At 45.3% G+C, this 18,599-nt stretch overlaps 1 protein-coding gene across 2 annotated transcripts in view; it reads left to right on the plus strand.

The window, feature by feature from the left end:
* The first annotated feature begins 2,888 nt into the window (after window positions 1-2,888).
* Window positions 2,889-18,599, plus strand: part of MYO1C (myosin IC) — a 29,816-nt gene continuing 14,105 nt past the window's right edge. Inside the window, exons 1-8 of one of the 2 annotated variants that reach the window (XM_026861500.1) lie at window positions 2,889-2,955; window positions 10,793-10,852; window positions 12,021-12,176; window positions 12,780-12,895; window positions 16,007-16,205; window positions 17,078-17,158; window positions 17,926-18,105; window positions 18,286-18,384. In XM_026861500.1, coding sequence (XP_026717301.1) covers window positions 2,938-2,955; window positions 10,793-10,852; window positions 12,021-12,176; window positions 12,780-12,895; window positions 16,007-16,205; window positions 17,078-17,158; window positions 17,926-18,105; window positions 18,286-18,384 — 909 coding nt within the window. In that variant the 5' untranslated portion in view covers window positions 2,889-2,937. The remainder of the gene's footprint in view (window positions 2,956-10,792; window positions 10,853-12,020; window positions 12,177-12,779; window positions 12,896-16,006; window positions 16,206-17,077; window positions 17,159-17,925; window positions 18,106-18,285; window positions 18,385-18,599) is intronic. The other variant, XM_026861501.1, reaches the window with a different exon arrangement.

Here is an 18,599-nt window from a genome sequence, read left to right on the forward strand (position 1 = left end):
ATCACGCCAAGTAGTTGTGCAAGAATTGAGAAGTACTACGAATCACTTTCAAGATGGAATCTAATGAGGGCGGAAGAGCTGGTGGCACCACAGCTCTCTTCAGAAGCCTTCTCCAAGCTTCACCACAAATCCTTGTAACCGCTGGCACCTTCCTCCTGTGACGAATGACATCCACCACAGCGCAGGATCTCTGGGATCAGTGCCGTGGGTCTGAGCTAATTAGAGAGGAGTGCTGCACTGAACCACTGACAACATCTGCTACGTTTCTTGGGTTTTAAATAGCCCTGAGTAGTGGCCATGCACAGCCTCGTTTTACTTGAAAAAGCTTTCAAGTAAAGCAAGTAGCTTTTTGACTTAAATCTTTTTGTTTTAAAGCTTGACTTTACCCTTTCTGTAATAGAATTTGAAAAGTATGCGTTTTGATCAGAAAAAAAACAAAAGCCAACAACCCTCTTCAAGTAGAGCTGACTCCAGATAGTGCCAGTCATGAAATACCAGCTGTGAAGCTTGGGAATGGTTTCGTGGCTCTGTGTGTTCAATGGTTAGAGAACCTGCCTTTTGGCGCTGCAGAACGTGGTTGATGACTGCCACGAGGGACCACTTTAAATGGATTCCAGCAACTGAGATGCTTTTAAATGTTGGTTCTGGGCAGATATGTAGAGTAGGGCTTACTCAGTAGTGCTGAATGCTGCCTGGGGTGTTACAGTCATATCTGATCTGAGACTAATAGATTTAAAAAGGCTCTTTGGCCCTTAGAGAAAGAGAATTGGTTTATTTTTGCCACCTTCTCTTACCCTGTGATCGCGAGAAAAGTCTTTCCCACTTAAGAAAAATAATACTCTCCAAGAGTTTTATGATGACAAAAGGGTAGTATTCAGTTTGCCACCTCTGTTTATCTGTGTGTGGTAGTGAACTGGTGGTGACAGGTGATGTACAGTGCGATTACCTAAATTTCAGAGGTATTTGTACAGATACAAGAGAGTCTAGAGCAGTCTCTTTTCAGAAGGTGATGCACAGCTGGAAAGATAGGTTCCTGTTAATGTTGGTAAGGTTCTTGCGGAAAATTAGGTGGTGGTTGGATCAGGCTGATGTTTGCTCAGCGCAGATGTGGCTGCATGCGTTCGGAGTGAACGACCTCTGAAAATCCAGCCGGTGAGTTTGTAGTGTTAGGTTAAGTTTGAGACCTCCTAACTGCAGCTGCAGGTGCACGTTAGGTGTTTTGCCTTGTGTGGGTGGGCAGGGCCTTGTACGCTGTGGATAAACCTGCCTCCAGTTTCTAGCCGTTTGCCGTGCTCCCGGCGAGTCGTGGAGCCCCATATCGGAGATCACTTGGAGAGGTCCGTTAGGAGGGCGGCATAAAGGAGAAATGGGTGGTGACACGCTTTGTGCAGATTGCTGTTATCGGTGTGGGGAGACTTGCAGACAGAAGCCCATCATCTTCGTTAGCTGCTGTGAGTCAGATCAAATGGGTGACTAATTTTTTAGTCACTGATGCTTGGAAATGGAAAGTCCTCTGGCTCAGGGCAGAACTCATCTCCTCCAGGGCTCTGCCTGGCCTCCCGGGCAGCTGCCAGGCGGCACCTTTGTACGCTCATAGTGGGAACCACTCAGGACCTGCAACACCTGAAGGGTGGTCTGCTTCGGCTGGGCCTTGTGCCAGGGCAGTGTGCTATCTGCAACAGATCTGTAGCTTTATTTGCTATACCTGTAATTCATTTTAGGATGGACACATAGCTTAGACCATTGAGGAGCAAAATAATTAGTAGAATCACAAGAGTAATTTTAGGTTGAAAGGGACCTGTGGAGATCTCTGGTCCAACCTTGCTTCCAGGCAGGGCTAATTTACATCAGGTTGCTCAGGCATCATCTGGTTGAGTCTTGAATAACTGCAAGGATGGAGTTTCACAATTCGGGGCCCCTGTTCCAGTATTTGACAGTACTCATTGTGAAAAAAATTTCCCAATGTCTCATTGGAATTTCCCTTCCAGCTTGTGTCCATTGCCTCTCCTCCTTTCACTTTCCACTTAATGCTAGCGAAGGGTGCATATACATTGTGATTTTGGTCAGAATGCCCTTATCTCTGGGGGGTGGTGGTTTTTCACACTCTTAGTGTAGTTATAGCCATGAAATTCTTTGTGTGAGGCCAGACCCATACGGCCCGGGAGACAGCTAAACATCCTACTTGTGTTTGCAAGGGCTGGAGACAAAGGGCCACAGTAGCTTGACTGTGACCCACTAGGAAGAGTCTAACCTGGTAGTGCAGGTTATTTTGTGATAAGGACCTCGGGGACCTCCATACAGAGTGGGTGTTTTCAGGGCAGGTGTCTCAAAATGTTTCTGGAATAAAATACTGCTGAACCAATACGCTGAGTCCTTGCAAGGGCGGACAATGCAAACGACATCTTACCCCTAGGCTCTTCGTGGTCCTTTGATTTGCTGAGAGCAGGATTACAGGTGTAATTGTAAAAACCAATTTTTTTGTGGTTGGGGTGAGTTGGGAGTGGGTTTGGGGAGCCCTCTTGATGCTGCTGCAGCTGTTTCAGTGCAAAAACTTGCCGTAATGGAGCGTATTGCTTCCTGCCCCGTTCGCTGTGGTTTTGTGTGTTGGGCTCTGCACCAGGTTTTCCAGTGCCTGTGATGACTTTTCTTTCCGTTTTTCCCTGTCATTGGGCAGCAGGGCTGGCTGCAGGCAGAGGACAGCTGACTTGTTTTCTCATGCGCTGCCTCTCCTGATGTGTGCGCGGCTCTGGGAGGGGAGGAGAGTTCCTCGCCCTCTCCGCGGAAAACGCCCTCTCCAGGATGCTCCAGTAGGAGCTGGTGGGAGGGAGGGAGTTCTCACTGCACCGAAAATGTCGTGGAAAAAAAAAAAAAAAAAAAAAAAAGCAGCAGCGTAAACTAAGTCTCTGCAAGTGCTGCGGGAGCTGGCAGGAGGCAGAAATGAAGTTCAGAGGCGCGGTAAGATTTATTCAGCTGTTTGGGTGGTTTTTCAGCTTTCAGATATGTATCTAGTTTGAGAAGGAAGGGAGATGAATTGTCAAGGTTTCAGCAGGAAGGTGAAATGCTTCAGCCTGCTTGGCGAAAGACCTCTTCATTGGAAAGTTATGTGAAAGGGGTTGAAATAGGATTTAAAAAAAAAACCAACAACCCAGGAGATCCGTGTTTTGAGGAGGGAGCCAAGGTGGGAGTTGAGAAGGTGGGAAGAGAGGGGGAGAGCCGTGCTCTGCTTTAGGGGAGAAGGAAGGGTGGAGCTTTGGCTTGGGTGGAAGGGGCATGAGGATGTGAAGTGTACTAGTGCTGGGCTCTGCTTGTGTCCTTCCCAGGGGCTTGGGCTGCTCCCCCTGTGGCTGCCACCCAGAGGAACAGCAGGAAATACCTGCTTGAGGACTCGCCGCTCAGTTTCTCCGGGGTGTATTTACTTCAGCAAAGCTTTGTCCGTGTTTTAGCAGCAGTGAGAAAGCCTGGGACTGTGTATCGCATTGCAGGACAACCACCGGCAGCTTAGAAAAATGAGTATTGGCAAAAGACTGAGAAAACTAGGTTTGTTACCTGGAAAAAGATGAGTAAGAGAGGAGGAAAAAAAAAACCAACAGTAGTGCTGCAGAGAAGGCAGATCCTGAGCTCCCTTTTTCTGTGTTGTAACATGGGAAGAGGGACGGACATTCAGCTAAATCAAAAGTTGCCAGAGAGATGCAAAGATTATTTTCATACAATACGTAATTGGGGCTGTGGAATTCACTGACACTGGAAGATGTGGAGGTCAAGAATTGAGGGAATGTTATTTTAAAAAAGTGTGTGTGGACTTTTGACTGGATAAGAATGTTCCAAGGCTTTAATTGGTAAACTTACCAAATTTAGGAAGAGGAGGATTGAAAACGTCATGTCTGTAGATTTAAGCAATTCTCTGACGGTTGAAGAAGATTTAGCATGGGGCTGGAGTATCCCATACCTGCTCGATCTAGAGATCCTTGCATGTTTTCCCGAACAGTCTAGTGTTTACCCCTGTCTGAGAAAGGGTCTTAGTGATGAAGGGAAGCGCAGAGCTTCTGGAGGACCTACCTAGTCCCTCCCTGCAGCAGCAGGTAGAGGAAATAGTCTCGAGAGGCTTGTGCTTGGATTTCTGTTGGCACAGAGGACTGTAGAAGCCCACAAACCTCTGTACAGCAGGGGATGTAGAGAAAGGGTTTTGGATGTGATAAACACAAGCGTGATAAGCAGTGATGTTGTCTAGGGTGGTGCTTGATGTTCTCCGAGAGAACATGTGGGTGTGGAAGTGCCCTTCACATGCCCTGGGAATGCACTGGAGTGCTTGTTCTGTTTGGAAAGTTTTACTATCTTTGAAATTTGAAAGACTTAATGGTCTGAAATGGTTGTGTGGGGCGTGTGGAATGCAGCAGAGAAGGTGGGAAGGTATGGTGTGGGGAAGGGCAGGGTGCTGCAAGAGCAAGAGGGAGACCCGCTGTAGAGGCGAAGGGATGTGTGCGTTTCGAGGGGGACACTGCAGCGCTCCCCAGAGCAGGGAGCAAGGGCACAGGGGCAGGGAGGGCCACTCCGTGACGTGGTTCTTAGCTGTAGGGCAGTGTTTTAGTTTCTGCTCCCCTCTCACCTGCTCAGTCTGATCTGGAAGTCAACGGCAAAACTTCCTTGGAAGGGCAGTGATCTGGGGTTTCGTGCCATCTGTTTGTCCTCTGGAGCTACTGTGGGCTGCCCAGGGCTGAGGGTCACAGGTAGTATTCCTGTGTGTGCTGTGATCAGCAACATCTTTTAAGGAGCAACAGCTTGTGTCATCTGCTCAGGAGCCAAAATGTCAGCTCACTAAATATAGAAATTCGGTGTATTTACTTTTCCAGCCTTGGTGATCTTTCTGGTTTGCTTAGTTCATTTTTCTTACTGCTGTTTTATATTTAGGTTGGTGATTGAAATATCAGCATCCCCTCTTTGGGCTAAACACTTTTATTCTACTTCAAATCAGTTCTTATAATTACTTTTTTCTTTTCATTAGTAATTGCTTCTTTTTTTTTTTTTCCCCCTAATTTACTCCCCCCCCCCCAAAAAAAAAAAAAAAGTCTAGAAAATATAATGCTTTTATAAACATTGAACCAATTATATTGCCTCTGCTTGCTGTGCAAATCTCCATGGCTTTCTCTGGTTTCTGGTCCATTGGAATTTGCATTTCTAATTTACATTTGAGCTCCTCTAGATACTGGTTCTTACTGTTCTGAATGTTGAAAGTGTCAAATGTCATTGATTAATACACTAAGAGTCGCAATTAATTGCAGCAACATCCACACCCTGCATTATTGTTTTTCAAAAGATTAAATTTTTGCTTTCACAGTTCTAACTCCCCACGACCTACATGCATTAATAGATACTTAAAATAATGCACGCAGTGTGATACATTGCTCATATTTCCCATTCTGCTTTGCATTTTAGGGTGGGAGATTAAATGGTTCTTGAAAAGTGAGGGAGGCAGTACTTCTAGGCAATTTGCTAGTGGGACATAGCAAATCTTTTTGAGAGCAGAATAAGCTTGGTTACTCTATTTCTGATTATTTTATCTTTTAAAAGGTATTCTGGTTTGTCCCTACTTAAAATATGGAAGACATCAAAATTGTTTACAGACATTAGTCAAGGAAGTAGCAGTTCTCTCTCATTAATATAATTTATTGAATAGTGTATAGTTAAAACCATTCAACATGAGTTTTAGGACTGGGAGGGAAGTATCAGAGAGGGAGAATCAGTTTCTGAGCACGGACAAGTGCTCCCCGACTCCAGACATTGCTTTGTTGGCATTGTATTGCTCCAAAAGAAGCAAGGATAAAAACTGATTCTGCTATAAATGGTCCTTGAGTGGCAACTGCCAACATGGTAACTTTATTTGCAAGTGGAAGTTGTTCCCTTTAACTCTACTAGTCTTGTCATCAGAGTTGTTAACTGGTTTTGATCCCATTAGATCTGAGAGTTCTGAGTTTTCTCAAGTTGTCTGCTCAGAACAGCTTACCACCTTGTGGGAAATACTGCAGTCGTCATTTGGGCTTACGTAATTAAAAGCAGAATAAAAGTTATTACATTTTTTCATTAAACGAGCCCAATACAAGAGATTTGGGCCGTATAAATTATTGTCTGAGCTCAGATGGCTTCAGAAAGTGCAAATAAATCCCTGTGGTTAGTTGCAGGGGATTTTTATGAGAGATATGGAAACCCTCTTTCCAACCCAGCTGTTAACAGAGTTTTCTGTCTCCAAAATGTGCAGCTAACTTCAGTGTGGCTGAAGGGAGGAGGATCCTAAGTGCTGCACTTCAGTCTGTCAGGGATTTGCTGGCAGGTGACAAGTGCTTGACTAAGATCCCTTGGTCCAGGTCCACCTCAGTTGTTTTCATTATTGCTTTCTCTGTGTAAAAGGAGAGAAGAGCTATCCCATTCTGCACCTCAGGAATTGAGGCTCTGGATAAAATTGTTGATTTTTGTCTGCTCTGCTGTCTAGCCCATGCTGTGTCCAAACCCTTTCTCAGGCTGTAGAGTGGAGTAAATATCGGAGGAATTTTTTTTAATTTTTTTTTTTCCCTTCCTGCAGCTTTGGCATGGCAGAGAAGAATGTCATACTATCCAGGAGACAAATGTGCTTTAACTGCCGCCTCCCCACAAGAAGTTCGTTCTTGGTTCAGAACTTCTTATTGTCTTTCAGAATCTAATCTGAATTTCCCTTCCCACTCACATTTGGTTCTTGCCTGTTCTTCCGTTCCCGGCTTTGTAACTATTTCTGGAACCCCCAGATCAATCATCTTTTACTTGATACCGAGATAAAGATGCCTGCCTCTTTCCATAGGGCACCCGCTTCCTGCGGTCATTTTACTGCATGTCTCCTAGTCTACAGAATGGACAGTAGCTAATTTGTAAAAATGCACTGTCAGAGGAAAATATTAAAACAAGACATTTTTAGATGTAGGAGCAGAAACCTTGTTTACATTGTGTGACTCTTCTTTCTCAATCAGAGGATTGTAAAGCATCCCTGCTCCGTGTGATACCATTCACTTTGAGAGCTCCAGGTGCTTCCATGTGCATCACTCCTGGATGCTCCAGGAAGGAGGGAGTTGCCTGAGCTGCCAGGTGCTGCCTCTTCTCTCAGCGGTCGGCAGGGCTTGTGTGTCTGAAATTGCTGTGCCAACCCTGACTGCTGGGAAGAACAAGGCTGGGAGATTTTGGTGTAAAAGACTCCTTCCTACACACCTGTTGGGCTACTGGGTATTGCACCCCCATAGACCAGCTGATGGACAGCAGCTGACAGGAGTTTCTTGCTCAGTTCACATCAGCCCTGAACTCCTGTGCTGGTGTTAGAGTTGCCCTCCGTCGTCCATCACAAAAGAAAATTTCCCCGACGTGCTCAGATTGACTCAAGTACTTCAGATTTTGTTGTGCAGAGTTAAAGGTCTTGGTTTTCATTTCTGAGGTGTATTAGATCTCCAGGTCCTAAACAGAGGAAAGTCTTTATCATACTTCAGCATTTAGCATTGTTTAAAAGCAAAAGATTTGTTTACACTTTCACAATGACATGTGAGAGACTTACTAGTTCAGTTTAGGAAACCCTTTGGTATATTCTTGTGCTTTTGTACTCCCAGGAGCTGTCTGTGAAAGGGTATTTTCTGGTCGTGTTGACTCTGTTGTATGAACACAAAGGACGGCTGGAACCTCAGCCAAGGTAAACCTGGCTCTGCTGGCTGCGTTCAGCAGCACCAATTTACACCAGCTGAAAGTCTTTCCCAAAATGTATTCACACAGAAGAAAAAGGCATGTGGAAGTAGTACCGCTTTGGTAATTGCACTGGCTTGGTCCCCACCATTCAGGAGTGACGGCTTTTCCTTCCCTGGCAGTGAGCCACTGTTGTGCTGATGGCTCTGGAGAAGAGATTAAAAGCAAGGAGTGGGTTAAAATAGTGTGGGAATGAGTCCCCTGGAACTGTACCTTGGGGTGGGTCTGAGAAAGGCAGTGGCAAAAGTCAGCTTGTATTTTCTAAAGCAGGAGTGACCATTGGGACAGTGATTTTAGCATGGGATGAAAGGCCGGTTTGAGAGATGACCGGCACTCCTGAGCCCACAGAACACCAAGAATAGATGGAGATTGCTCAGATTTTTGCAATTCCCTGTTTGCAGCCTGTGCTGGGTGTGGTGTTAGCATGATAGATCCTACAAAGGTTGGGATCCTTAGCCGGGTCCTCCTTTCGATTCCTATAGGCAGTGTTGCATGTGGCTGAGCTAAACCTGACTACCTGGTACTGTCAGAAGGGCACATGTGCTCCCCTTCCTTCTTGCCCTGCATCTGACACCCACCTCGATCCCATGGGAAAGTGATTAAGATCACTACGCTGACAGAAAAATAACCAGCTGCTTTCTTCCTGGTGACTGTTTTGCTGCCTTAGCGAGTTGCATCAGTTCAGCTCAGAGACAGGTAATTGCTTGCGTTAACACGTGTCAGGGAGGTGAAGCCCAAAGGAGGGGATGTGTTTGGGTTGGTGGTGGCGAGCCCTTAAACTGCACCTAAATTGCCTCTTAGGTGGTAGTTTCACAAGCTCTTAAAAGCAGCAGGAGCTGGCCCTGCTGCTGAAAAGCTCCTGCCCATCTCCGCTGCGTTCCCAGTCCTGTGCCACCCTTATCTGTCAGCCATTGTGAGTGATTATGTGTGGAACCCGTGTGGGAAAATAACCAGGATTAAAATATTAAAAGCTGAGTTCGTTTTAATCCATGTCAGATTTCCAGTCTAGTTTATTCCACGAGTACTAGAGCCAGCGCAAGCCAGAGGGTGCAGCAGGTGGGACGGCCCTTTGGCCAGTGTGCTCACTCCCAGGATGGCTCATCGACCGCTGGACACTCTCAGCAGCTTCAGGAGAAACTGATTTTCACAAGGAAGGGTCTAATCAGACCCTCACAGCCTATATTCTCCTAATTATCTGGAATATATACTCGCTGCCACAGGGCTTTCAGAGGTGGCCAAGCTGATCTCTGTCGTAGCACAGAGCAGAGGATGTTGTAAATGAACCGTACGTCAACCGGAGGCGTTTTGGCAGAGATAAATCCGTCCCCTGCAAAGCTGCTACGGGAGCCAGTCCTGTCCATGGGCAAGCTGCTTTAATGGTTAATTAGCTTCACTGTAATATATTTAACCCCCAGACTAGGTCTTCTAGAATTAATTTACACCACCAGATTTTATGTCTGCCTGCTAACACAAAATAACATTTTGGTTAATTTATTCAGTGCCTTACTGTCACACTCATCATTCGCTAGGAACATATGGTCATCGTTGTGATTATTTTTTTTTCTAAAGGGTGTCTTCTTTCCCTTCTGCATTACTGCTCTATTTCCATTTTGCAAAAAGGATTTATTTTTACCTTCTTCTATATTGCATCTGTTGGAAGTTATTGGCAGTCAAATAGTTAATGTTGACAATTTAAGTTGGTGGTAGACTTGGACATAAGCAATAAAGCAAGTGAGCAAATGCTGGCACAGAGAAGTGCATATTGCTCAGCTGTGGTTTATGACTGATGTTTATATTTGCATTGAACTTGTGCTTGGGAGGGCACAACGCAGTTTATATTCTGGAGAATCTGACTGCATCATGTCGACTAGGTAACCTGGTCACGTTTAATTATTGATGAAAACTTGCATTTAGAGTTGGTTTGGGTGGGTTTTTTTTTTAAAGTGACTGAAGATTTCAGGTAGATTTTGTCCTTACGGAGGGACTTTGGAGCTGAATGAGAAGGAAAAAGTGTGCAGGAAACTGAAAGCTACTTAGCCTTAACTGTCTGTCCCAGAGGAGGCAGCCGAAGTGCAGTTTTCTGTGTTGTAAGTAGGATAGATTGCTGCTTCCTTATGCTGGATGTGTACAGCTGGGATCAGTTTGTCCTGAGGGAGGGAGTGGCTGATGAAAGAGCTGCTGAAACTGCTAAGTGCCGTTTTCTGTGAAAGTCTTCAGGATTATATAAACTTGGATTAACTGTGCGAGGGTGGAAGTTTCTCCTCAGTCAGTTTTGAGGCAGCTGTGTTTTAAAACTGTATTCATAAACTTACCCATTTGAAAACTAGTTATTTTCTTTTGATTTTGCCTTTGTTCCCAGTACCTTGTCCAAAACCTGCTCCAGGATTGCACTGCTCTGATAGAAAGATTCTAATTTCTAGGCAGTGTTTGTTTGTATGCGATTTATCTCTTTCTTTTGCCAGTGATGTCCTTTATATCACACCTTCCTTCTCCAGGGCTTATCTGTTTCCTCTTCACCTTGGTAAAGAGGATGGAAGAAGACAACAGAGCTCTTTGCTGAAGGTGTGGAGGAATTGGCTTGGACAGTTTGGGGCATTTTGAGAAGATTACTTAATGGCAGTATCTGCAGAATTCCTCCCAAACTGGATCTTTCAAAGCTTAGAAGTCAGGCCTTCCAGACCATGAGACTAATGGCAAAAAATAAAAAGGGAAATTAAAATAACATTTCTTTGTGGTGTTTGAGCCATTAGAGTGGATCTGGATTTGAAATTTCCAGGAGGCACTAATTTTTCTTTCTGAAAGTTGCTAGTTTCATGCAGTTGCTTTGGGCTTTCAGGAAGGAAGCCAGTTATAACTTGCAGAAATAGGCAAAACTGCGTTTGTAAATGATTGGTAAGTCTAAACAACTGCAGACTGAGGGAATTTGTACCTGTTTGGGCCCAAATTTATACTTCAGTGAGTCTTGCCTTTATTACTTCTTAACAAAACTTAAGGTAAACTTTCTTCTGACCAAGGTTGTTTTTATCTTTTTTTCCTTGCACGCCATCAGTCCCTGTGCTCTGACCACTATTATATCTTGAGAAGGAGCAGAAAGGAACTACCTGACAACGTGAGTCAGCAAAAATCATCTACATCATTGTGCAGGGTTTTGGGGCTGGACGACAGCGTTGCAGCAGGGGTCCGGCATTCCCAGTGTGTAACACTGCTACAGGAGAGGGTGCCTGGGTATCGCCGTCAGTGCGTGAGCTTAGGAACAAGCACCAGTGGTGGTGGTGCCAGTGATGGCAACATCCCAGAATATAGCAACAGATTCTCTGAAATGCGTTAGTGCTTTAGGGAAATGATTTAGGAGAAGGGTGCTTGCTGTGAGGAGTTTGAAAAGTAAGAAGGATTTAAGAATATGATAAGGAAATGCAGACAGATGAGGCAAATGGTTTAATACGTTGCATCTCCTGTCTCTGATTTCTGTAGTGTCACCGGTCTTTTGTGCCTTGTGCATTGTCTGTTTGTTGTGTAGAAATTTTCCCTGCAAGTAGGGACTTAGTCACTTGGTACACATTTCCTCTCCCTGTTTTAGTACGTGAGGTTGAGTGAAGTACAAGTCAGCAGACCAGTGTTTTCCGAAGATGGTTGTGTCTGAACCATATCACATTGGAAAAAAAAAAAAACCACTTTAAAAGAGGGTTAGGGAATAGAAGTTCTTGATGCACGGGGTAGATGTTAGTGTCACCGTCTAAATCCCGTGGCCTGGGATGCAGAAGTGCCCATTTCTCATTAGTTCTGAGTTTTCCCACTGGGTATCTTGCGAAAGCCTATACGCTGGTCAGCAGTGTAAAGCCGTTTGCTCATGAGATGAATCATCGTTAGTCATAAGAGGTTTCTTACCTTGGAATGACTTCCCGTGGTGAAATGAGAGAGGAAAGGAGAGAGAACACATTTCAGTCTCACTCCTGCTGAAGTATGCCTGGGAAAGGAAATCCAAGTTTTATTCTCTTTATGAAATGCTTGTTTCATTGATTGATTTAAAGTTATTGGAAGTTTAGCAATAACTTTTCCCTAATGCGGGCTTGTCTTCCATCAGAACAATTAGTATAAACCAATTGATAAAGTATTAGTATACATTGACCAGAGTTTTCAGTAGTAGCAGTGGGGTTATTCTGATGTCATCTCCTGTTTGTAGGTGGTCCGTGGGTAATTGTGCTTGATGGTTTTTGTGGACTCAGTGAGCTCTGTACGAAACCACAGATCTCCCAACCTTCCTCTGCTTTTGGTTGCAGGGAGCGGGGGCTAACGGTATTCGCCTGACCATGGAGAGTGCTCTGACAGCCCGCGACCGTGTCGGGGTGCAGGATTTTGTCCTGCTTGAGAACTTCACCAGCGAAGCAGCATTTATTGAAAATCTGCGCAAGCGCTTCAAGGAGAATCTGATCTATGTGAGTAGCAGAGTGACAGACACCAAAGCATTCATCAGTGACCTGAATTTGAGTATTTGCTGCAGAAGATGTACCGTAGCTTTGCTCTGCAGTTGGATTTGGAGATGGTGGTATCAACTTTAATAGGCCGTGGCTGCTTGTGTCACAACTAGTCTGGGATACGGTTGTGTTGACAGAGGTGGGGGCTCACTGCAGCGCTCCACTTGAGGTTGTCTGGCATTTACAGGTCTTGCCAGCGCTGAAAATCCAACTCGCACCACGTTCTTCCATGTTATGAATCTACTCTGTGGTGGACTTTCAGCAACCCAGGCTTGAACTTGATGCTAAACAGTGTATCAGAAATAACCCAGTATTCTGGCTTGTTAGAAGCATTAAGACCATTTGCAGGTGCTGTTTATCCAGCAAGGATAACGTGTCTAGTGTAACTCCTGCTGTGTCATTCTTACTGCACCTTCAACCTCTTTGGAAGCCCTCAGCAGCATCCCCAGTGCACCGGGGCAGGAGCCCTTGTCAACAACATACAGCCTTCAGAGCAGCCTGGCCTCTCGCAGAGTCCCCTGCCAGACCTTCTGTAACCTCTCTGCTCTGTGTTCTCTGTTTCAGACATACATTGGCTCGGTTCTGGTGTCTGTTAATCCGTACAAGGAACTGGAAATCTACAGCAAACAGAACATGGAGCGATACCGTGGTGTCAGCTTCTATGAAGTTTCTCCTCACCTGTGAGTGGCTTGTGGGTAAACAGTGCAGTTTGTGCCGTTCCCACGCAGGCATGTGCAGTAACAACACGTGAAAACAAGCAAATACAGCTTTTCCCTGTTCCAGATGCAGCACTAAAAATCACGGGGATAGAAAGGATCCTTGGGAGGGCGTGGTGTACAGCTCTTTCTATTCCTGTTCCTCTCTCCGAAGAGGATGAGTTGCCTTTGCAAGAGCAGTATTTGGAAAGGGAGTTGGTTCCTTCCTGGCTGGAGGAACAGAGCTGGTAACCAGCCCTGGCAGGACAGGAGTTCATTGTTCCAGGGTTACTTGGGGTCTGCGTGTCCGCGCCATGCGTTTCCCCTGCTGCTCCATCGCTGGCTCGGCCGCGGGCTAACCAGGGGCGAGAATGTGTCTGGATGTGTGGTGGTTTCTTTCCTACCTCTGCTGTTACTGCCTGACCAATATTTATCTGGTATTTCCCTTGTTGCTAAGATACCGTCAGCCTGTTGGAACAAGGAATGTATTTATTTACATGGTCTGGCCTGGTGAGCATTCCCAATTTCCCATTTAAAAAAAAAAAAAAGTTTGAGGTTTAGAGTTATTTTTGAAAGCATTTGAATTTTTTGCCAGACTGAAAGATGACGGAGAGCTGAGGACATTTGGCTCCAAATTGTTTTCTTTCAGGACCAAGGGCCAAATTCTGAGCACCTCTTGGAGGTTTTTTTTTGTGGTGGTGGGTTGTTGGTTTTTTTTTTTTTAAAGAGGTCTTGGAAGAGTAAATGATACTAGTTCTGAGCAGACTGTTTGGATTGTTTCTTATTACTGGCACAGAGCCCAGGAGAGTAAGGAAAACAGAATGCACTGCAAGCGCAGAGAGGGAGAGAAGCACCAGCACTTGGGAAAGTCTGCACACTTGAAGTTGTATTTGTTATGATAAAAATGTGATTTTTATGGTGTTTCGGCTTCTTGTGTGGACTTACACGGAGGACAATTAAACCTGAACAAACCTGCATTCAGTGCTCCCCTTGACCCAGTGTCGGCACGGTGTCTGTGTGCAGGTTGTGCGTAGGCTGCGCTCAGTCCTGCCCTCCAGGCAGAGACCTGGCCTAGAGGCAGCCACTTCTGGCTGTGATCAGGCCACTCTTCAGGGCTTATTTTTGTCCTTCGTTGAGAATTCTGTGGCTCTCTGGGAAATCGTTGGGACTGTGGCTGCCTTTTTATTTGTCTGCAGTAGGTACAGGACTGAGCGTGATGGCGATGCTCACGTAGAAGGTGAAGTGCTGAGCAGGCCTTAATTCCTGTATGTGCTACACAGAGTGACTGAAATCACAAAGTAGCTGATTATTCCTGAGGCTGTTCCCTTTCTTGTTTTAACTAGTCCCGTAACAAATTGTAAAATGTGCAGCTCATAAGTAAACCCTTGAGGACTGCAATACCCAATACCACTCCAGCTGGGAAAACACTACTTTTTAGTTTTTAATACTGTTTGTATTGTTCCATTAAAAAACATTACATGATTTGATTATTTACATTACATTATTTGATTCTTTTTGCATTTAAAAGTATTCTGAGGAGCACTGAAATGCTCTGTAGTGTAGTACTCTACGCTTCTCCTTTTACAGTATTTCAGGTGTCTTTTTTTTTCCTCCTCTTCTTATTCTAAACTGATTCTAGAAAGCCAAAATACTTAAAGATTTCTTATTCCAGTGTCAAAATAATTTCAGGCTAGGCCTGAGTGTGGGGGTCTCTGGGAAGTGCGTCACACGTAGACATTCAAAGGAGCGAAGTTCCATCCCTATGGGCTGGAAGGCAGCATGCTTCCCAGACTGATCTGTCACATCCTGTCCTATTTATAGCCTGCCAGGGGCTTCAGAGGTGGTGACTACAAATGGGACCATAAACATCTTTAAGTGATTCTGTATGTGGTATGCATGACTGCTAGCTTTCTGCTTGAACTTGTGGTCCTATAAAATCACCCAGTAAAGGCCACGCAGTCTAGAATCAGCTCTTAAAATTTAAATTAAATTTACATTTATTCAGCTGTTTTCAAAATACTCCAGAGACAGAATTTGGATGGGAAGAGAAGGACTTGATGACTTTAGTGGGGTAAATGTGCAGTTGTGTTGCTAGGTAGCTCATTGGTGTTGCCTTAGCACCAAGTATTAATAGACTTGAGAAGGCCACGGCTGTTATTTTGGTGTGATTATTTCTAATTAATTTCACAGCGTGAGAATTGGGTTTTTTTAAAAAAAAAGGCAAAGCTACTAAAAGGTTGTCAAGCATAGGAAGATGGGATATCTGCTGTAAGACAGCTGAAAATACTGTTACAGGGCTAATGCTCCTCTTGTCTCTTACCTTCTTCCACTGCATCTACCTGGTCCTTCTCTCCCTCTGAGCAGTTGCCACCATTGCCAGACTCATCCTCCTGCTCCCTGGTGGTGTAAAAGCATGTGTGATTCTTGATATAAGGTCCTGTCCGGTCTGTCACGGGGAGGAAAAGAGAAGAGAAAGAAAAAGCAGCAAAGGAAGACGCAGGGCTCAGGGGCCAGCAGCAGCAAACCCTGGCTGTACGCAGGCAGGAGGAACTGTCTGGTATTTTGGGTAGCATTTGGCCTAAATTGGGTGTAGCTTATCAGTCTGTGGTGGTTTATCCAATTCTTCCTACCACCCAAGAGACACCGTGAGAGGTTGGGTTATGCTGGAACCACCCAGATAGCAAAGCTCAGTTGTGACCCTCTGAGTGTGTCATCGCTTAAAAGATGTTAGAATAAAGATTGACAGTTTCCTGAATATAAAGCTTTTTTGTCCTGTGGGACCAGTGTTGAGAGGCCGTGTATTATTTATCAAAGTAAGTTAACCTGCACCATCTTCTGTGGAAACTCCTCTCAGAGAGAGTCAAAAGAAATGTTTAAAGGAATTTGATAGATTTGCGCTCAGGGGTTAAGGAGATGTCAGCGATCCGGTGTGTTGTCCCCAGAAGCAGCACGTCCTTTCCCAGCCCCCTGCACACCTCCTTCTTTTGAGGTGTCTCTGCTGGGAGCCTGCACTGTGCGATCGATCGTCTTAGCTGAGGAGCCTCTGCCCTTCACTTGTGGAAACAAAACTAACGCCTGGTTATCGCTGTCCCTCAGCTACGCTATCGCAGACAATTCCTACCGCTCCCTGCGCACGGAGAGGAAGGATCAGTGCATCCTCATCTCCGGGGAGAGCGGGGCCGGCAAGACAGAGGCCACCAAGAAGATCCTGCAGTACTACGCCGTGACCTGCCCCGCCAGTCAGCAGGTCGAGACCGTGAAGGACCGCCTGTTACAGTCCAATCCTGTCCTGGAGGTAACTCTAGAGCCCGCCGCACGGAAACTTGACATTGAGTCACAGCAGCAGCTCACATTTTCCAGCTGAGGGGGTGGGGGCGGCTGGACCCCACTGGGCATGAGCGAGTGTTCTGCGCTGGGAACTCTGGTTCACGGCATGTGGGCAGATGCACACAGGGGAATCCCGCTCTGCTTCCAAGCCAAAGAAATGGCTGTTTCCTGCTGAACTCTCTTGGCCCCTTCCAGTCCACCAGGAGCAGTTCTGGCGTGGCCGGGCTGCGGGGGGAGGCTGACATTTGGCGTGGGGAGACTTCTGCTGCGCTGCATTAGTTCGCCAAGCCAGAAGCGGAGGCATCCGCCGTGGGCAGCGTTGCCCTCTGATAAACGCATTTGTGGGTGCATTTCCTAGTGCTGTGGTGTCCTCTAGTGTCCAGTCCCGAGCTGTCTTTGTAGTTCCCTTTGATGTTCCCGCTCCGTTCTCCAAGGGAAAGGTGTGCTCCGGTGAGAGGGGAAAGCCTGGCGGGCCCAAGCCTGTTGGGTGGTGCCTGCTGCCAGCGGAGCTGCGGGTGACTGAGCAAATAGCTGTGATGAAAGAGGAAGCTTTGCAAAGACTGTCAGACATGACATATGTTGTCAGCAGTGAACTGGCATTAAAATAAGCTTGCTAGGGGGGATGGAAATGTATTCAGAAGCATGTTCCATCTGCAATGCTTGCACTGGGTATAAAGATCAGCATTAGAATTTGGGTAGCAATCTGTTTCCCTCTTGGTTTCCCTTGCAAAAAGAAAAAAATCTAGGCTTTAATGGCTGTAAATGAACAACTGGCAGCTTCACCAGAGTGTTTATAAATAATCGTATTTGATTATTTTTTTTCCTCTATTTTAATTTCAGGCCTTTGGAAATGCGAAAACCCTTCGGAATGACAACTCCAGCCGATTTGGGAAATACATGGATGTGCAGTTTGATTACAGGGTAACATAAAAACTCTTCTGTACTCCAGAACTGGTCCTGGTCATAGCAGGTCTCTGTTCCCTGTGCTCTCTTGTACTGGCGTGTATGTGGAGCGGTGGTTTTTCATTCCCTCCGTGACAGTGCAAGCAGAGCCCATGGTAACAAAGTTTGGTTCCAGAGGGTTTTATAGAATCCACTTTCTTTTTTCCCTTATTTGTCTATATAGGGAAACAGATTAAATCCTCTTATTTCTAGGGTGTACATGCACCATGCAGATGGATACTCCCAAACTAAATCCACGTGAGCCAGCTGTGATCTGAAGATAATCTCTGTCCCGTGTTACTTTGCTGGTGTTTATTTCAACCTGATCCAAATTTCCCCACACTGTGTAGATGAACATAGTGCAAGAAGCGAGTAGCTTGGCATACTGCAGTTGTTTAAACGTCTCAATACGAATCCCTGCCCACTCACAGCTTTGCTGCTTTTCCTTTGTGTTCAGTTCCTTCTGAGAAGGAGTTTTACACAAGTCAGGATCCCATTCACTATGTGCTGTAGCCGCGATCTGTAAAACAGCATCTTCACTCAGTAGTTCATTTTGCATACGCTTCAAAACTGAAGTCACCACTCTGTTTTAGCTGAAATTGATTGGGATACAAAATGACAGATACTTTACTGTCTTTTTGTAGGCTATCATTTTGTATCCTATTTGTCTTTGAATAGACCACCAGGAACAAGAAATATTTCTCTCTGTGTTGATGAACTGTTTCAATGGATCTGGTTTGATTTAGGGGGCTCCTGTCGGGGGCCACATCTTGAACTACCTCCTGGAGAAGTCCCGAGTTGTGCACCAGAATCATGGAGAGAGGAACTTCCACATTTTCTACCAGCTGCTAGAAGGAGGGGAGGAGGACCTACTGCGAAGGCTGGGCCTTGAGAAGAGCCCACAACAGTATCACTATTTAGTAAAGGTGTGCATTAATTCGTAATTCTTACAATATATTCTCAGTTGCCTTTGTAGTTTTCTTTCCTCACATAAAAAATAACACTGAGATGACTGCTATGAAAGGAAACATAGCAGAAGTGCATTGAGCCTGAGTTAATATATCTTTGGCAATTATTTACTTATTTATATCAAACTGTCTTTTTAGGGTCACTGTGCAAGAGTCAGTTCCATAAATGATAAAAATGATTGGAAGATTGTGCGAAGAGCCCTGTCCATTATAAGCTTCAATGACAACGAGGTGGAGGTAAGGATGTTTAACAGCACAGCTGATTTTTCTACTCTTAAGGAATTTTTCTGCTTTGATTTCTGACCAAAGGCAGCCTTCAGAATGAATGTATTATCTGCAAAAATGCTGGAAAAAAATCCCAAAACATTCTCATAAATTCTTAATTAACACAGATATCCCACTGCCTTTCCTTGCTGTGTGTTTCTTTCGTCATCCTGGTGTCTGACTGTCGC

This window comes from Athene cunicularia (assembly GCF_003259725.1).
Source record: "Athene cunicularia isolate RWA chromosome 19 unlocalized genomic scaffold, athCun1 chr19_part1, whole genome shotgun sequence".
Classification (NCBI taxonomy): domain Eukaryota; kingdom Metazoa; phylum Chordata; class Aves; order Strigiformes; family Strigidae; genus Athene; species Athene cunicularia.